The 17956-nt window shown below is 41.5% G+C and overlaps 1 protein-coding gene across 1 annotated transcript in view; it reads left to right on the top strand.

The window, feature by feature from the left end:
* The first annotated feature begins 2620 nt into the window (after positions 1-2620).
* The window catches only part of LOC124118218, a 162491-nt gene continuing 147155 nt past the window's right edge, over positions 2621-17956 (top strand). Inside the window, exon 1 of the mRNA XM_048401469.1 lies at positions 2621-2957. Coding sequence (XP_048257426.1) covers positions 2862-2957 — 96 coding nt within the window. The 5' untranslated portion in view covers positions 2621-2861. The remainder of the gene's footprint in view (positions 2958-17956) is intronic.

Genomic DNA, 17956 nt, shown 5'->3' with positions numbered 1-17956 from the left:
CGCAGTATGCATCGTTCAGTGAAGGAATCTTTGACACATCGTGGCGGTGACAGCACTACTGATCCAAAGCGTCAATTTGAAATTTCCCATCTTACCCCTATCGTCCTTCAAGATCGTTGGCGGCCATATCCTCTACTGTCATACATTTCCGTAATGTATATCAGAGTACTATAAACTATCAATACCTGGTTATTTTATTCATTAAAATGCTAATATTCATGATTGAATCAATGAATGAAACTAATAAGCTTTAACGATGACGTTATTTGGAGGCTGCGAACCAGAGTATCGCACCCAAGGATTCAGTAGGTATGGGCAACCGTCAACCGAAGTATGATGTAAATCGGTTAACATGAGATAACATTGGTCAACCTAGGTTAACTTGGGTTCACCTGGGTCGTCCAAGGTTTTGAAATCGAACGCAAACATTGTTCAGAAATACATATTGCCTCTTGCTCTCCTGACAGGCAGTAGCCCAGTCTCTTACAATTAGGAAGAAGCCCTTCCTTGATTGTATTTCGGCTTATTATTAATCCTTGAGACAGGAATTTGGTGGTACATGTGCTGGACCAGCAATATCTCTCTCTTTGTACAGATTTTTATGGAGCTTTAAATCCAGTAAAAGAGGAATTGATATATCTTTAGGTTTCTGGAGTCGAGTCAAAAGTTGATAATACAGAGGCGTGGTTTTGGCAGATTTATTCCTCTGTCCACCCACCGGCTTCTACTAGCATGTGGTAGTATTTCATATGGCACATATACCAAGTTCTTTCATCCGTCTTTGGTACCGAGTTTACATTGTTGTTTTTCTTTCAGAACCATTGACATCGAGGCAATTGATGCGTCATGTGTGTCATTTAACACCAATCCCTCAGCTTCAAGCACCGCGTGCAAAGGGACCATAATGCAATCATAATGTGTGAACCATGTCTGAATGCTTACAAATCTAAACATGGCCTATCACTGCATGTGACTAGAATTCACTGTATTCAACAATTGCAACGAAAAATGGCTTCCATCTTTCCTAGAAGCATAACTATCCTCAACATGGCCTCACGTTTTGCTTAGGCAATTTGAAAGGCAGGAAAAGCTTTAAATGAGATTTTGTCAAGCTACAATTTTAACTATCACGACAGTCGGCTAAAATAGAAAATCAGCAGCCTGGACAGTTAAACCAAGAAGAATAGAATAAGAATATATTCATCACACAAATGTTATACATTGATACAAATACTAAAAAGGCATACTAAAGCAGAAATTGACCACAAAAAAAGTACGCAAGTAAAAATTAATAATGTTTCCACGCTGAAAAACACCTAATTTAGTTTTCGACTTGTCGCATCAAATGACATCAAAAGTAAAGATAAAAATATCGAACTTATTATCGATTGATATAAATATAAATACTAGAACGATAATGGTCCGGAAGCCCTTCGGTGCATGATATAAGTACGATTTCAAAGTTCAAAATATTAACCTAAAAGGCTCAAAACTTTCCCAAATAATGCTTCATGTGCTCGGATGAAATCACATTTGTTACTGCCAAGCGAGAAAATGGTATAGTTCCTAACTACCAACTTTTTGGCATGGACAGCGCGTACCTCCTGTGGCATCCAGAAGTAGCAGACTTGGGGAAAACAAACATGATAGAGGGTGCCAACCCCGCCACTTCCCCCGAATCCCGAATACCTTTGAACTTTTGGCACCTAGTCTTGTTCGCTCACCCCTGTGTACTACTAAGACACATTTTCAAAAGCACATGTCATGTTAGAATTCAAGTTACAAAGCCAGATTACCCATACTCGGCACGAATGGTTTTCTTGAGATCGGAGAGGATATATTCCTTTGGTAGCATGAAAACCAAGCTTCTCTGATCCGGTGTTCTTTGTGAGACGTCCAGGCGAAACATTGCCTCAAAGAACACGATAAAAGGCCATGAAATCATAGTGTGTGTGTGTGTGTGTGTGTGTGTGTGTGTGTGTGTGTGTGCGTGGCTGCGTGCGTGTGCGTGAGTTGGTGTTGACTATGATGTTAAGGGTTACAAATCCCCCGCATACACCCTTCCCTTTGGATCCGTCAATGTCCTGTATGGATTAAGCGCATTCATCTACGAATTTAATTGGTTTTAGGTAGACCCTGCTTTGAAATAAAATGTGCAACCCCAGCCCTCCCTCAAATCATGTCTCACCCAAGTAATTTACGATAGTATGATAATGCGACAGCGTTATTAGCGCCACGCGACGGAACGGTAGAATGCTATTCACTGTCGCATCGCGCTATTGAAAGTACTTCTAGTACTGAAGGGCGAAAAACCTATGCCCCTACACCTTGCCATCTTACCTGATGGGAAGAACATTGGCCTACATAACGTCCTTGTTGCGCTGCTGTTAATGATTGCCAATATTGTCGCGCTCCTATCCCCACTCGGGTACCACACAGCCAACGGCCAAATTAGGTCTAAATGCAACTGCGACGTGACAAAACCGTTCGCATAATCCCTGGGTATCACCTTTTTAAGTAATCTTCACCGTGGCCTGTTTGGCATATTCGGTGCACATTCTACATCCTGTCCTCATTGACACACACCTGTATTGCAGGGGAGGTAACTCTCGGTGTGATTGAAAACAAACCAGCGTGTTGTCGCAGTGTGGACGAGCCCTCTGTTGGTGACGGCGGCTTGATTTAACTGGGGATGAGATACTGAAACATGTCGGTTTCTGAAATTTGTATTAACAGACTGTCAAGGCCGAGCTTCAGATGTGACTGACATGCTGGTGATTGCATTCAAATGTTCCATCTGATATATCGGGGATATGATGAGAAACACAAATCACTAGAGTGAGCGAGGTGACTGATCACTGATGGGCATGCCAAGGCTATTGGCCATCGTCGTGTTTCTAGTGACAGGAGTAGGTGACACCGCCGGGTCCACTTGCAGTTCAACATGCACAACTCAGGTGGGTCAAATGCAACAGTTGTCATTCGGCTTAAGAGTGTATCGATTGATTACTATGATATGTGATTCAACGAGTCGGCCCAGTAACACAAATCACCTGGAGTCATCAGGGGCCCTCAATGGGTTTTCACTTTTGATCCGAAGGTGACGATGACAAAACATATATATAATATATATATGTGTGTGTGTGTGTGTGTGTGTGTGTGTGTGTGTGTGTGAACTTATAGGTGCAGGTATCTTGTGAAATGTACGCAGAAAGCTATGGGAAATTATATTTATTCAAATGATGAGAAAAGATCTTAATTACTCTTAATTTATAATAATAATGTCATGCACATAGGTCTTTATTTTAGTTACTTTTAGCCAGATGAACAATATTGTTGTCCATGTGTTGTATACCTTGGTAGACTTAAAAATTACTTCTTTGTCGAAATGACTACTGCTTTAAAAAAATTATTCTTGTTTTTCTCTGCATGATCCGATGTTATTTATATTTGTATCGGCTATTTATGGGTCAAGAAAGCTGTATCAACTTTTGCATTAACAACACTCAGGACTTTTAGGCAATATTCATCGATCTAACTCCCCCTTAGGCCAAAGGGTAGTTTGGACGATCTTAAGGCATGAATTTTAGTGAAATGTCTGGCTAGTGACCAGTTATCGCAGAGGACCAATTATCGACACCTTCCCGTTATAGAGCGCACATAATTGCATCTCATTTTATTTTTACTGGATTTCATTAGAAGAGAAAAATATTTATCCAAAAATGATGAACAAAACAGATTCCTGTTAGGAAATATTTAAAAAAAAAAACCCACCATAATCCCCAAAATACAATTCTGAAACCTGTTTGAACTACCATATTCGACGTAATAAGCGCCTAGGGCACTCTCAAAATTAGAAATAGAGGGCTCTTATTAGAATATAATTTTGGTGAGAAATAAAACAGAGTTGAAAGATTGTAAATTTTGTCGTTTATGCTGACAGCCTGATATGATACAAAAGAAGAATCTGTGCGTATACTACACGATAGATATATTTTCCAGAACTTAATTGCCCATAATTAAGGGTGCATATAACACACGAATGTGTATTATACACGAATAAATAAGTCTTGTGTACATTGATCAATTAGAAGGGTTGCTTATTGTGATTGTTCACTAGCCAATATATTAGCAAATATCGTTGTGGGTGCTTATTAGAGCGGGGCGCTTATAAAGTTGAATAAGGAATATTTCCAAAAAATGCATATCCTGTATATATTGCGAAAATCCATAGTATATAGTGTTAAGGATAAGCATGTGTAGATTGAATTTTTGTTTTTTGTCAGTTTGCAGTCGACAAATTGATAATAGCATTTCTTATTCATTTTGAAGAATAAAAAAAAATTGAGTGCACTACCTGAGATGCTAAAAAATGTAATTTGTATAACTGAAGCCGTGCGCATGATCAGATGGCACAAGCCGTTAAGGCGATGGCGATAACTGGTACAGTAAGCCTACGGGAAAGTTCTATTTCCATTGTTTTGATTACCTATCGTAGCATGTCTTGTTCAATGTCTGAAAATTTAATTTGTTTACTAGATGCTCACTGTTGTCATTTATACAGCCTTGATAACATGGATGTTATATTTCTTTCCGCAAATATTTCTCAAATACAGTAAAACCTCATTAGTTCAGAAGCATGCTAAGCCAAGAAGATCTTGTTTGGATCAAGGACTATTAGTGCAATCCATGATTTGATTGCATGAAAATTTGTTCACTGGACGATAACTCCAGGAAGACTAGCGTCTAAATTCAATTGGTTTCACTGTTACCAAAATATGCAGGTTTGCATTATGATTCTGATGTGCACAGTTCTGATTACCGTCTTGATGTGACACACAGTTCTGAATACCGTCTTGAGGTGACACACAGTTCTGAATACCGTCTTGATGTGACACACAGTTCTGATTACCGTCTTGATGTGACACACAGTTCTGAATACCGTCTTGATGTGACACACAGTTCTGAATACCGTCTTGATGTGACACACAGTTCTGAATACCGTCTTGATGTGACACACAGTTCTGATTACCGTCTTGATGTGACACACAGTTCTGATTACCGTCTTGATGTGACACACAGTTCTGAATACCGTCTTGATGTGACACACAGTTCTGATTACCGTCTTGATGTGACACACAGTTCTGAATACCGTCTTGATGTGACACACAGTTCTGAATACCGTCTTGATGTGACACACAGTTCTGAATACCGTCTTGATGTGACACACAGTTCTGAATAATGTCTTGATGTGACACACAGTTCTGAATACCGTCTTGATGTGACACACAGTTCTGAATACCGTCTTGATGTGACACACAGTTCTGAATACCGTCTTGATGTGACACACAGTTCTGATTACCGTCTTGATGTGACACACAGTTCTGAATACCGTCTTGATGTGACACACAGTTCTGATTACCGTCTTGATGTGACACACAGTTCTGAATACCGTCTTGATGTGACACACAGTTCTGAATACCGTCTTGATGTGACACACAGTTCTGAATACCGTCTTGATGTGACACACAGTTCTGAATACCGTCTTGATGTGACACACAGTTCTGAATACCGTCTTGATGTGACACACAGTTCTGATTACCGTCTTGATGTGACACACAGTTTAGGGCACATGTCACATGATGAAAATGTCATTTTACCCATAATACATATACTGGTCTCCACAACTGAAGGCATCTTGATTACCGTATTAGACGTGATAAGCGCCCCGCTCTAATAAGCGCCCATGCCGATATTTGCTAATATATTTGCTAGTGAACAATCCCAATTAGCACCCCTTCGGATTGATCAATGTACACAAGACTTATTTATTCGCGTATTATCTGCACTCATGTGTTATATGCATTCTTAATTATTGGCAATAAAATTCTGGAAAAAATATATCTGTCGTATGTAAACATTTCAGGCTGTCAGCATCAACCAGGAAATTTATCTTTCAACCCTGTTTTTTCCACCAAAATAATTTTCTTATAAGAGCCCCCTATTCCTAATTTTGAGAGTGCCCTGGGCGCTTATTACATCAAATACGGTATAACAAAACAAGTATATTTGAAGATTTGTTACAGAGACACAGTTCCCTTAGTCCTGTGGCAGGTAAATCTCGTGTCGGGCCTGTAGTTTCAAATTTGTATGGGTCCTTCTATTTATTTATATTAGCTGCAGTTTTTTAAATGAGGGCCTGAAGAGTTTAGTCAGGGCCTGTAGCTTCTGTCTGTGGTCCTGATAGCAGCCAGGCAATTACTTTTATTTCAAACACTGTACAGATGCACCATTTTTGTACATTTGTGTACATTGATTGAGAATGAGTGTTTTAACTGTTGGCTTTGCCCTGTTGGAAACCTCCCTATTATATTATATGGAACAGCGTGTGGTAAACAGGATATAAAATATAGGTTCCGGTATGGCACTGTTTTTTAACTAAAACTTCAAGTGATCTTAAGAAGTCGCCTGTTGTTGGTCATCCTTTTGTGTCTTTTACATTTTCTGCATTTCTTCAGAAGCCAAAGCCCTCTGAACCTCCGGTATTTGTCTCGACCTGCTGAGAGGCTGATATTCGGTCCCCAGTGTGCATCAAATGCCAGTCAAAGTACCCAGATAGGACTTATTTATGTTTCTGTTTATTGCTTATAACTCAACTTACCAATTTCCAGACTTGTGTTTCACTGACAACAGAACCAGTAAAGGAGACGATGCATTAATCTTTCACAAGCTGCATGGAATTTTCAATGTTCAGATTCACATCTGAATGTAAACAACTTGAAAAGATTCCATTTTTAAACAAAGCAATGTTTTTCTCTCAATATGCTTGTTAAGGGTACATTAAATATAATTCCAGGAACCTGACACTTTGTGTTGACAATTTAAAATAGTATCTACAGAGTCCTTTTCAGATGTTTAACATGAAATATAAATACTTGACTATAATTCAGTATGAAACTGCATCCGCTGTCTATTATTTTCTGATTAGCTTGGGAGCACGGGTGCCGCAGTTCGCTGTGCAGAGTTGCATCCCTTGGGCGTAGCAGAAACCTATGATTGTGGGTTGTCTGCACCATACCTGTTTTTGTGGATTTAACCAAAGTGGTTATTGGCTGAGATCTGCATCACTTTAGACTTTCCTACCACTCATGATGACACACTGTGATATAACTGTTAATTGGGGTGTTAAAACCCAACTCACTCACTCTGATAAGATGAGCTGCCAAGCCTTGTGACTATATTTCAAATACCTCTGTCCACCAAGCTACTTTACAATGCACTGTGGAGATTACGAGTTGCCCAAGTGGGCATTGGTGGCCCAATAGTCCTAGGTGCTGCAATTTATTGTGCGGAGTTGCATCCTTTAGGCACACCACGAACCTGTGAATGAGGGCTCACATCCCAGATTTGCATTGATTATGTTTCAAAGTTTCTTAGCACCAACATGTTACCATGGGCTTCCTCAGCATGGTAAATGTCTAAGACCTAGTGAGCACTTCAGACTTTCCTCACACATGAAGCAACCAATTAGCATCCGGGGTAGAATAGGTCTTCAGCAAATCTAGCTTATGACTATTCTTGTCATAAGAGGTGCTAACAGAATCGGGTGGTCAGGTTCGCTGACTTGGCTAATGCATGTCATCACATCCCAATAGCGTAGATTGATGCTCATGGTGTCAATCACTGGATTGTCTGATCCAAACTCCATTATTTACAGACCACCGTCATACAGTTGGAAACTTGCTGAGTGTGGCGTTAAACAACAAACAAACAAAATCATACATCAAGCTAATGCACAGTTATGAAACTGAAATACTGTTCAAAGCAGTGTTAAGCCCAAATCACTCACTTGGTCGCCTATCACACCCAGTGGTTGGTTTTAGACTGATATCACTCGGCTGATAATGTGTTATCAAATCCCAATGGTGTAGATTGTTGCCTATCACACCCAGTGGTTGGTTTTAGACTGATATCACTCGGCTGATAATGTGTTATCAAATCCCAATGGTGTAGATTGTTGCCTATTACACCCAGTGGCGGGTTTTATACTGATATCACTTGGCTGATAATGTGTTATCAAATCCCAATGGTGTAGATTGTTGCCTATCACACCCAGTGGTTGGTTTTAGACTGATATCACTTGGCTGATAATGTGTTATCAAATCCCAATGGTGTAGATTGTTGCCTATCACACCCAGTGGTTGGTTTTAGACTGATATCACTTGGCTGATAATGTGTTATCAAATCCCAATGGTGTAGATTGTTGCCTATCACACCCAGTGGTTGGTTTTAGACTGATATCACTCGGCTGATAATGTGTTATCAAATCCCAATGGTGTAGATTGTTGCCTATTACACCCAGTGGCGGGTTTTATACTGATATCACTTGGCTGATAATGTGTAATCAAATCCCAATGGTGTAGATTGTTGCCTATTACACCCAGTGGCGGGTTTTAGACTGATATCACTTGGCTGATAATGTGTAATCAAATCCCAATGGTGTAGATTGTTGCCTATCACACCCAGTGGCTGGTTTTATACTGATATCACTTGGCTGATAATGTGTAATCAAATCCCAATGGTGTAGATTGTTGCCTATCACACCCAGTGGTTGGTTTTAGACTGATATCACTCGGCTGATAATGTGTTATCAAATCCCAATGGTGTAGATTGTTGCCTATTACACCCAGTGGCGGGTTTTATACTGATATCACTTGGCTGATAATGTGTAATCAAATCCCAATGGTGTAGATTGTTGCCTATTACACCCAGTGGCGGGTTTTAGACTGATATCACTTGGCTGATAATGTGTAATCAAATCCCAATGGTGTAGATTGTTGCCTATCACACCCAGTGGCTGGTTTTATACTGATATCACTTGGCTGATAATGTGTTATCAAATCCCAATGGTGTAGATTGTTGCCTATCACACCCAGTGGTTGGTTTTAGTCTGATATTACTTGGGTGATAATATGTTATCATGGTGTAGATTGTTGCCCATCACACCCAGTAGTTGGTTTAGGACTGATATCACTTGGGTGATAATATGTTATGGCTCGTGAGTAGTGGTCGGACGCCCTGCTGCAAGCTCTGCTAAAATTTTTTTTGAAAGGATTCAGATAGCAGTCAGAAAACATCAGACTTGATCATATTGGTTCCAACAGGCACAAGTGAATATCCTTACAATAAAATGGGCATCTCGATGGTTCTATTGAGGATGCCAATTGGTGTATTTCACCATCCACGAGGCACTCATCAAGTAGGCCATATTGGTCCCTACAACCGTTACACAGCGTTGCCTTCTCATGCTGATTTGGGCTATCGGCTTATGGTCACTACACTGGTTTTATCAAGCATTGCATGTGTAAGTACAACTACCTTCCAACTATTTGATAAACATTTACTTGGTGGAGATGTAGAAATGAATCCAGGGCCGAGAAGTTTAGATGAAACTAATTTTGATGTGTTTAAGAATGAAGTTATACAGGAGCTTCATACATTAATGAATGAACTGCTGAAGGACATGAAGGACATCGAATCTGACACCCGTAAGTTATATTCTTGTGTGAATGGATTTCGACAGGACATTGACGTCATCAAAAACGAGCAACAAATTTTGAAATGTGTTGGAATCGAGTCTTTCATCTCAGAAGCCAGAGGATCCCTCCCAGATGGAAAATCTCATCAAAAGGGGTAAATGATCTGCATTATTATGTGGAAAGACAAGAGCAATCTAAAAATAATGTCTTACTTTATGGTGTGTCTGAGAAGCCTGATGAAACTAATTCTGACATTTTCTTGTATGTGCTATTTTGAATCAGCATAGCAAGGAAGATGACCCAGAATTCAAATCTGAAGATATTGCGACAGCCCATAAGCTATGAACAAGTTCTACCACACATGCAACGCCAGTTATTGTCAAATTCCATTCTCTTGACACTAAACTGAGAGCGATTAGCCTCCAACCTGGCCTGAAAGACAGTGGGATTGGCATCACTAGTGACCTTACCTTATCACAGAGGCAGACTATTCGTGATTTCAGAAGCATCAACATGATCAACAAGAAAGGCTACTCCAGGAGTGGGAAATTGGTTGTAATTGAACTCAGCCCCAGAAGTTACGACAAGTGCCAGGCCACAAGATGCCAACAACAGAGCTTTTATTAATAGGGATACAGCTCCATCAAAAGTGAGACCACCACCTGTAACTCGATACTGGACAGGCAGAGATGTCTATGTGTTTTTTGCATGTGTCTCTATCTGTCCTTACGACTCTCCTTGGTATCACACCAAATCAACAAAACATGACATCTCAATGTTACAAGACTCACTTCTTGATTTTCTACAAGAATGTGGTGATTTGTACTTGTTTTTTGGTGGCGACCTTAATGCCAGAACAGCCAGTGAACCCGACTTTATAGATGAAGACATAGCAGAGAGACTGGATCTGAATGACTTGTCTATTTGGTAAGCTAAATCTAAGCAGTTGCTCATGGGATAAAATATAACACAAAACAGGAACTCAGTTACTTATTTTTTGCTCAGCTCTTTGTTTGTCTATTTATAATGGCCGTTGTTGTACTGACTTGGGAATTGGTGACTTTACAGTTAACAGTGCCCCTGGAGCAAGCGCCATTGACTATGTAGTCATCCAGCTTCATTGCAGAGATATAGAGACAAGAAATAAGCATACATCAGTGTTGAGAGATAAGAAATGTAACTATAATGTTAGTTCTTGTAACACTTTGTGAGATAATATACACAACAGTAATGTGTTTTGGTCTGTTTTCAAAAGGCTTTCACAAAGTTCATCACATTGACCCAATATGTCCATACCACAGTGGTATAATCACTTTATGAATATATTTAACATGGATGATCTAGTTGACGATGAAGGTATAGATTTTGACAATATTCATGAAGGTTTTGATTACATGACCCAGTTTATCCTCGACCCTCCGATTACTGAAGATGAAGTTGAAAAAGAAGTAAAGGCTTTGAAATGTAAGAAATCTGCAGGTACTGACAAGTTAATTGCAGAGTTCTGCCACAGTTCCTTTGATTTGTTTATGCCATATTTGGTAGTATAATTAAATGCCATATTTGGTAGTATAATTAAATGCCATATTTGGTAGTATAATTAAATACCATTTTTGATTCTGCAGACTTTCCCGCAGCATGGTCAGTGGGAATCATTGTTCCCTTGCATAAACAGGGGGATTTCCATTCATCTAATAATAACAGAGGTATTACAATATTAAGCATATTGAGTAAAATATATATATCTATTTTGGACTAAAGCTTATGATAGACCTGTGAAATCACATGTCGGATTTCGTCATGGGTACTCCACCATTGACAATATATTTATTTTACAGTCATTGATTCAACGGTATCTATCAAAGAAAAGGGCACATGTTTATGCTCTGTTTCAGGTTTTTTCAAAAGCTTTTGATTTGGTTGATAGGTCGAAATTATGGGCGATTTTAAAAAGGAGAGGGGTTTCTCCAAAACTGTTAAATGGAGTTCAAGCTGTTTATAATCAGGTACAGTCATGTGTTTTGTCTAATGATATGTATTTGGACATGTTATGATTTTGATTGGTTTTGCCCTGAGTCCATATGAATTAGCACAGGAAATTGAATCCATATGGTAATCCAGTTTCATCCAGACATGATTGAACTGTTTTTGTGATTGTTTGCTGACGATGTCATTTTGATATCTGATCCAGTTTCTGGCCTACAGAAGAGAACATGCATATTAGAATGATATTGCAATAATTACCAGTTAACACCTAATTTGGATAAGACTAAAGCAATCTCATTAAAATCAGACCTTAGTTCTCGCTACTGCTGAACAAAGATCTGAGGACATCCCATTAGGGGTCACGTCAGAACGACCTTTCATCCAACCAATCAGAGCGTCGCTTACCAGATCATGAATGTGAAAGTCGGAATGTGATTTATAATCATGCAACCTCAAAAACTTTAACACGGGGTGTTCATAGCGATAGTTACAGGCTTTACGACTGAATCCATAAAATCTGAACTATCTATTAGCCATTCCACAATGTTCTTTTGTTCAGGTTTCAAATTTGTAATCAATAATTTGTCAAAATATGTTTCAAAGCGTAGTCGCCAATTTGAAATTATTGCCGTAAAGCACGAAAAAGCTGTCTTCTGATTGGTCATTCCATTGGTCGGTCAAAGTTCGCACTAGGTCGGTCTGACAAGACCCGTACTGGGATGTCCTCAGATCTTTGTTTAGCGGTAGCGAGAACTAAGAACTGGTTTTAATGAGATTGAGACTAAAGTGGTTCTTTTTAAGAAGGGGAGGTATTCTCTGGAGAAGTGATATGGTATTATAGACGAAAATATCTCGAATGCGGGCCATTCTATAGGTATATGGCTATAACTTTTTGTAAAGCATATCTTGGCATAAGCATACTAAAAGTGTGGCTTCTCGGGCTAGAAAACTTTTGTTGGGCATATTAAGGATATTACATACATTTCAGCCAATTCTGTTTGAAATATTGTTTTAGGATATTTGATGCTAACATTATGACTATTTTACTGTATAGGTCTGAGGTTTGGGGGTTGGACAGTGTAGCAAATGTAGAAATCATTCACATGATTACATGTAAACGCTTTCTTGGAGTGAAGATCTCAACACCACATTACACAGTATTGGGTGAATGTGGCAGATACCATTTGTATATTTTGCATTTAAATGTTCTATAAAATTTTGGATTAGATGATTGCATATGCCAAATGAAAGATATCCAAAAAGGTTTTATATTATGCTTTTACAAGCAGCAAATAATGGCAAAATTAAATTAGGTTTACAAAATATTTGTTGTTTCGACTTGGATTTGTATGGGAACCACGAACAGTAAGTAGCAAGGAATCCTTTATCCTTTACTAATGGGAAGATTAAGATGTTCATTGAATGGGATTGGCACGCCTTTCTTTTGAGTAACTCTAAAACTAGAAATTATTCTTTCTTTAAAGGTACTTTTGGAAAGAAATTATACCTTAAACATGTAACAATTGCAAAATTCAATTTCGTTGCAGTTCCCATGGTCCCAAGACAGAAACTGGCAGATATTTCAATATTTCCAGAGATTAAAGGCTGTGCATTCTTTGTAATGAAGGTTACAGCGAAGATGAATACCATTTTTTGATGGTTTGTGTCGGGTATAAAACACTGCGTGAGAAGTACATACCTACTAAATTTATGTCATACCCTACATGTAACAAAAACAAATATGCTTTGGGCATCAACAGATACAAATGAAATTCGACACCTGGCTATGTATATTTATTATGCAAATTGCTTCAGAAAGATCCATACTGTCTGATAATATATATTGTTACATCTATTATATGCTGACTGACCACCTGTATGAACATGGGCCGGAGGCCTACATTCTTCATGAATAAAGATCTATAATACAAACCCCATTGGTGTAGATTGTTACCCATCTGACTAAGTGGTTGGAACCATGGCTGATGTAAAACAACACCCTCCTGCACTCCTTGTGGTGGTCATGGTGACAGGGGATGCCTGTACCAGTGGCAGCTGACTGAAACACTAGAGACACCCTCCTGCACTCCTTTCATTGGTCATGGTGACAGCGGTTGTCCGTACCAGTGCCATCTGACTGGAGCACTAGAGACCCCCTCCTGCTATCCTTGTGGTGGTCATGGTGACAGCGCTTGTCTGTACCAGTGCCATCTGACTGAAGCACTAGAGACACCCTCCTGCACTCCTTGTGGTGGTCATGGTGACAGCGGTTGTCTGTACCAGTGCCATCTGACTGGAGCACTAGAGACACCCTCCTGCACTCCTTGTGGTGGTCATGGTGACAGGGGATGCCTGTACCAGTGCCAGCTGACTGAAGCACTAGAGACACCCTCCTGCACTCCTTTCATTGGTCATGGTGACAGCGGTTGTCCGTACCAGTGCCATCTGACTGGAGCACTAGAGACACCCTCCTGCTATCCTTGTGGTGGTCATGGTGACAGGGCTTGTCTGTACCAGTGCCATCTGACTGGAGCACTAGAGACACCCTCCTGCACTCCTTGTGGTGGTCATGGTGACAGCGGTTGTCTGTACCAGTGCCATCTGACTGGAGCACTAGAGACACCCTCCTGCACTCCTTGTGGTGGTCATGGTGACAGCGGTTGTCTGTACCAGTGCCATCTGACTGAAGCACTAGAGACACCCTCCTGCACTCCTTGTGGTGGTCATGGTGACAGCGGTTGTCTGTACCAGTGCCAGCTGACTGGAGCACTAGAGACACCCTCCTGCACTCCTTGTGGTGGTCATGGTGACAGGGGATGCCTGTACCAGTGCCATCTGACTGAAGCACTAGAGACACCCTCCTGCTATCCTTGTGGTGGTCATGGTGACAGGGCTTGTCTGTACCAGTGCCATCTGACTGGAGCACTAGAGACACCCTCCTGCACTCCTTGTGGTGGTCATGGTGACAGCGGTTGTCTGTACCAGTGCCATCTGACTGGAGCACTAGAGACACCCTCTTGCACTCCTTGTGGTGTTCCCGATGACAGCGGTTTCTGTACCAGTGCCAGCTGACAATAGTGCACTAGAGACACCCTCCTGCACTCCTTTCGGTGGTCACGGTGACAGCGGTTGTCTGTACCAGTGCCATCTGACTGAAGCACTAGAGACACCCTCCTGCACTCCTTTCATTGGTCACGGTGACAGCGGTTGTCTGTACCAGTGCCAGCTGACTGGAGCACTAGAGACACCCTCCTGCACTCCTTGTGGTGGTCATGGTGACAGAGGATGCCTGTACCAGTGCCATCTGACTGAAGCACTAGAGACACCCTCCTGCACCTCTTGTGGTGGTCATGGTGACAGCGGTTGTCTGTACCAGTGCCATCTGACTGGAGCACTAGAGACACCCTCCTGCACTCCTTTTGGTGGTCACAGTGACAGCGGTTGTCTGTACCAGTGCCAGCTGACAATAGTGCACTAGAGACACCCTCCTGCACTCCTTTCGGTGGTCACGGTGACAGCGGTTGTCTGTACCAGTGCCATCTGACTGAAGCACTAGAGACACCCTCCTGCACTCCTTTCATTGGTCACGGTGACAGCGGTTGTCTGTACCAGTGCCAGCTGACTGGAGCACTAGAGACACCCTCCTGCACTCCTTGTGGTGGTCATGGTGACAGGGGATGCCTGTACCAGTGCCATCTGACTGAAGCACTAGAGACACCCTCCTGCACCTCTTGTGGTGGTCATGGTGACAGCGGTTGTCTGTACCAGTGCCATCTGACTGGAGCACTAGAGACACCCTCCTGCACTCCTTTTGGTGGTCACAGTGACAGCGGTTGTCTGTACCAGTGCCAGCTGACAATAGTGCACTAGAGACACCCTCCTGCACTCCTTGTGGTGGTCATGGTGACAGCGGTTGTCTGTACCAGTGCCATCTGACTGAAGCACTAGAGACACCCTCCTGCACTCCTTTCATTGGTCACGGTGACAGCGGGTGTCTGTACCAGTGCCAGCTGACTGGAGCACTAGAGACACCCTCCTGCACTCCTTGTGGTGGTCATGGTGACAGGGGATGCCTGTACCAGTGCCATCTGACTGGAGCACTAGAGACACCCTCCTGCACTCCTTGTGGTGGTCATGGTGACAGGGGATGCCTGTACCAGTGCAATCTGACTGGAGCACTAGAGACACCCTCCTGCACTCCTTGTGGTGGTCATGGTGACAGCGGTTGTCTGTACCAGTGCCATCTGACTGAAGCGCTAGAGACACCCTCCTGCACTCCTTTCGATGGTCATGGTGACAGCGGTTGTCTGTACCAGTGCCATCTGACTGAAGCACTAGAGACACCCTCCTGCACTCCTTTCGGTGGTCATGGTGACAGGGGATGTCTGTACCAGTGCCAGCTGACTGAAGCACTAGAGACACCCTCCTGCACTCCTTGTGGTGGTCATGGTGACAGAGGTTGTCCGTACCAGTGCCATCTGACTGAAGCACTAGAGACACCCTCCTGCACCTCTTGTGGTGGTCATGGTGACAGCAGTTGTCTGTACCAGTGCCAGCTGACGATAGTGCACTAGAGACACCCTCCTGCACTCCTTGTGGTGGTCATGGTGACAGCGGTTGTCTGTACCAGTGCCATCTGACTGAAGCACTAGAGACCCTCCTGCACTCCTTGTGGTGGTCATGGTGACAGCGGTTGTCTGTACCAGTGCCATCTGACTGAAGCACTAGAGACACCCTCCTGCACCTCTTGTGGTGGTCATGGTGACAGGGGATGCCTGTACCAGTGCCATCTGACTGAAGCACTAGAGACACCCTCCTGCACTCCTTGTGGTGGTCATGGTGACAGCGGTTGTCTGCACTAGTGCCAGCTGACAATAGTGCACTCGAGGCACCCTCCTGCACTCATCGTGACCGTGAGTTGTCATGGCTTTGATTAATTCAAAGGGAGATGTATATATGTCAATAAAACTGTCAGTCATCATATATGGCAGAGGAATACAATTATTGTTGCTTAACACGATACAAATATATTCAGTTATCATGACCCCATTTACATGATGTGTGTGGGATTTCCTTTGAATCGTATGCTTTAGTTACTTAGCAACAAAGAGAACCCATAACTGAAAGCAGTCTCTTCCTTGGCCCCATTCCTCAAAAACACCTTACCACTTACCATTAAAGTGGTCGTAAGTTGTAAGATTTAACCTTGGACCTTGTTGAGGGTCTCATCTTCTTTCATGAAACAACCTGAACTCACCATGCTCACTAAGCTGGATATATTGTATGTATTTATTCAATGTATTGTAATAAACATGATAAAGGGGTTTATGTCATGTCTTATCAAGTGACCCATCAGTGGGGTAGCCTTGTAGTAAAAGCTTTGGCTCATCACACCAAAGGCCCTGGTTCGATTCCTCACATGGATGCAATGTATGAAGCCCTTTCCTGGTGTCCCCGCTCAGGATATTGCTGGAATATTGCTAAAAGCAACCTAAAATCAAAATCTCTCACTCACTCATCAAGTGACTTGACAAAGTTGGTATTTTCATAAGTTCCGGGATACCATGTTCTACACAGATGTACTTGGTCAAATAATTGGTAAAAAAACCCATTTTATTACAATTCATATGTTAATGTAAGAAGTCATTTCATATTATATGAGGGGATATGTACCTTCTAACACATGAGTGGTGTAATCTGCAGTGTCCCAAATGGACATAAGTCCAGGGGCACATTAGACTGTAGCTTAAATATGTGTGAATGTACTGCTGATACAGGTAACAATTGAGAAACAGTAAGTGTGTATGGAAGTGTAAGAGAGGGTCAGTAACTGTAGTAAATTGGAAATGTATTTAAGAGTAAAGTACAAAGTCCAAGTACATGTACATGACTTAAAAGATTATTGCTACCTGTGTCTTCGACATGTCAAGTAGGTTACCGCATGGTGGAAGTTTGCAATAGTTTCAGACTGTTTATGTTGAGAAATGACTATGTAAATTGATCTAAAAACTCAGCACTCACAAATTGTTTTACCGTAGAATAAGCAAAGAAATCCTAAAATGTAGTGTTTTCAACACCCCCTGATCTGCTATTTGCAAACAAAACCATCACTGTCAACCACTGTATGCTGGGCATGCAGATACACTGCCAAGGCACAGTTCATTTCGTTTTCGTCTGCAGATTAATCATGTTTTTGAATTCCTGTGTAGGTAGTTTATGGTGAACTACTCTAAATTGTTTACATCTTGCTTATCCAGAATGTGTTCTTATCTAGTATTAATTAAATCAGTGTGTATATCCCGGCTGCCCGGTCTATTTTGATGACGGACAGTCAGTTTTGAAAAGTTGTACGCCTAATGGTCGGACTATTATTGTATTCCCTAAATTAACTAAGCATTGTAGTTTTGACTCATTGTAAGAGGTAAATTAAC

This window comes from Haliotis rufescens, unplaced genomic scaffold (genome assembly GCF_023055435.1).
Source record: "Haliotis rufescens isolate VD_foot unplaced genomic scaffold, xgHalRufe1.0.p SCAF_22, whole genome shotgun sequence".
NCBI lineage: Eukaryota > Metazoa > Mollusca > Gastropoda > Lepetellida > Haliotidae > Haliotis > Haliotis rufescens.
Note: the sequence above shows the minus strand (reverse complement) of the source record. Positions and strands in the feature narration are given on the sequence as shown.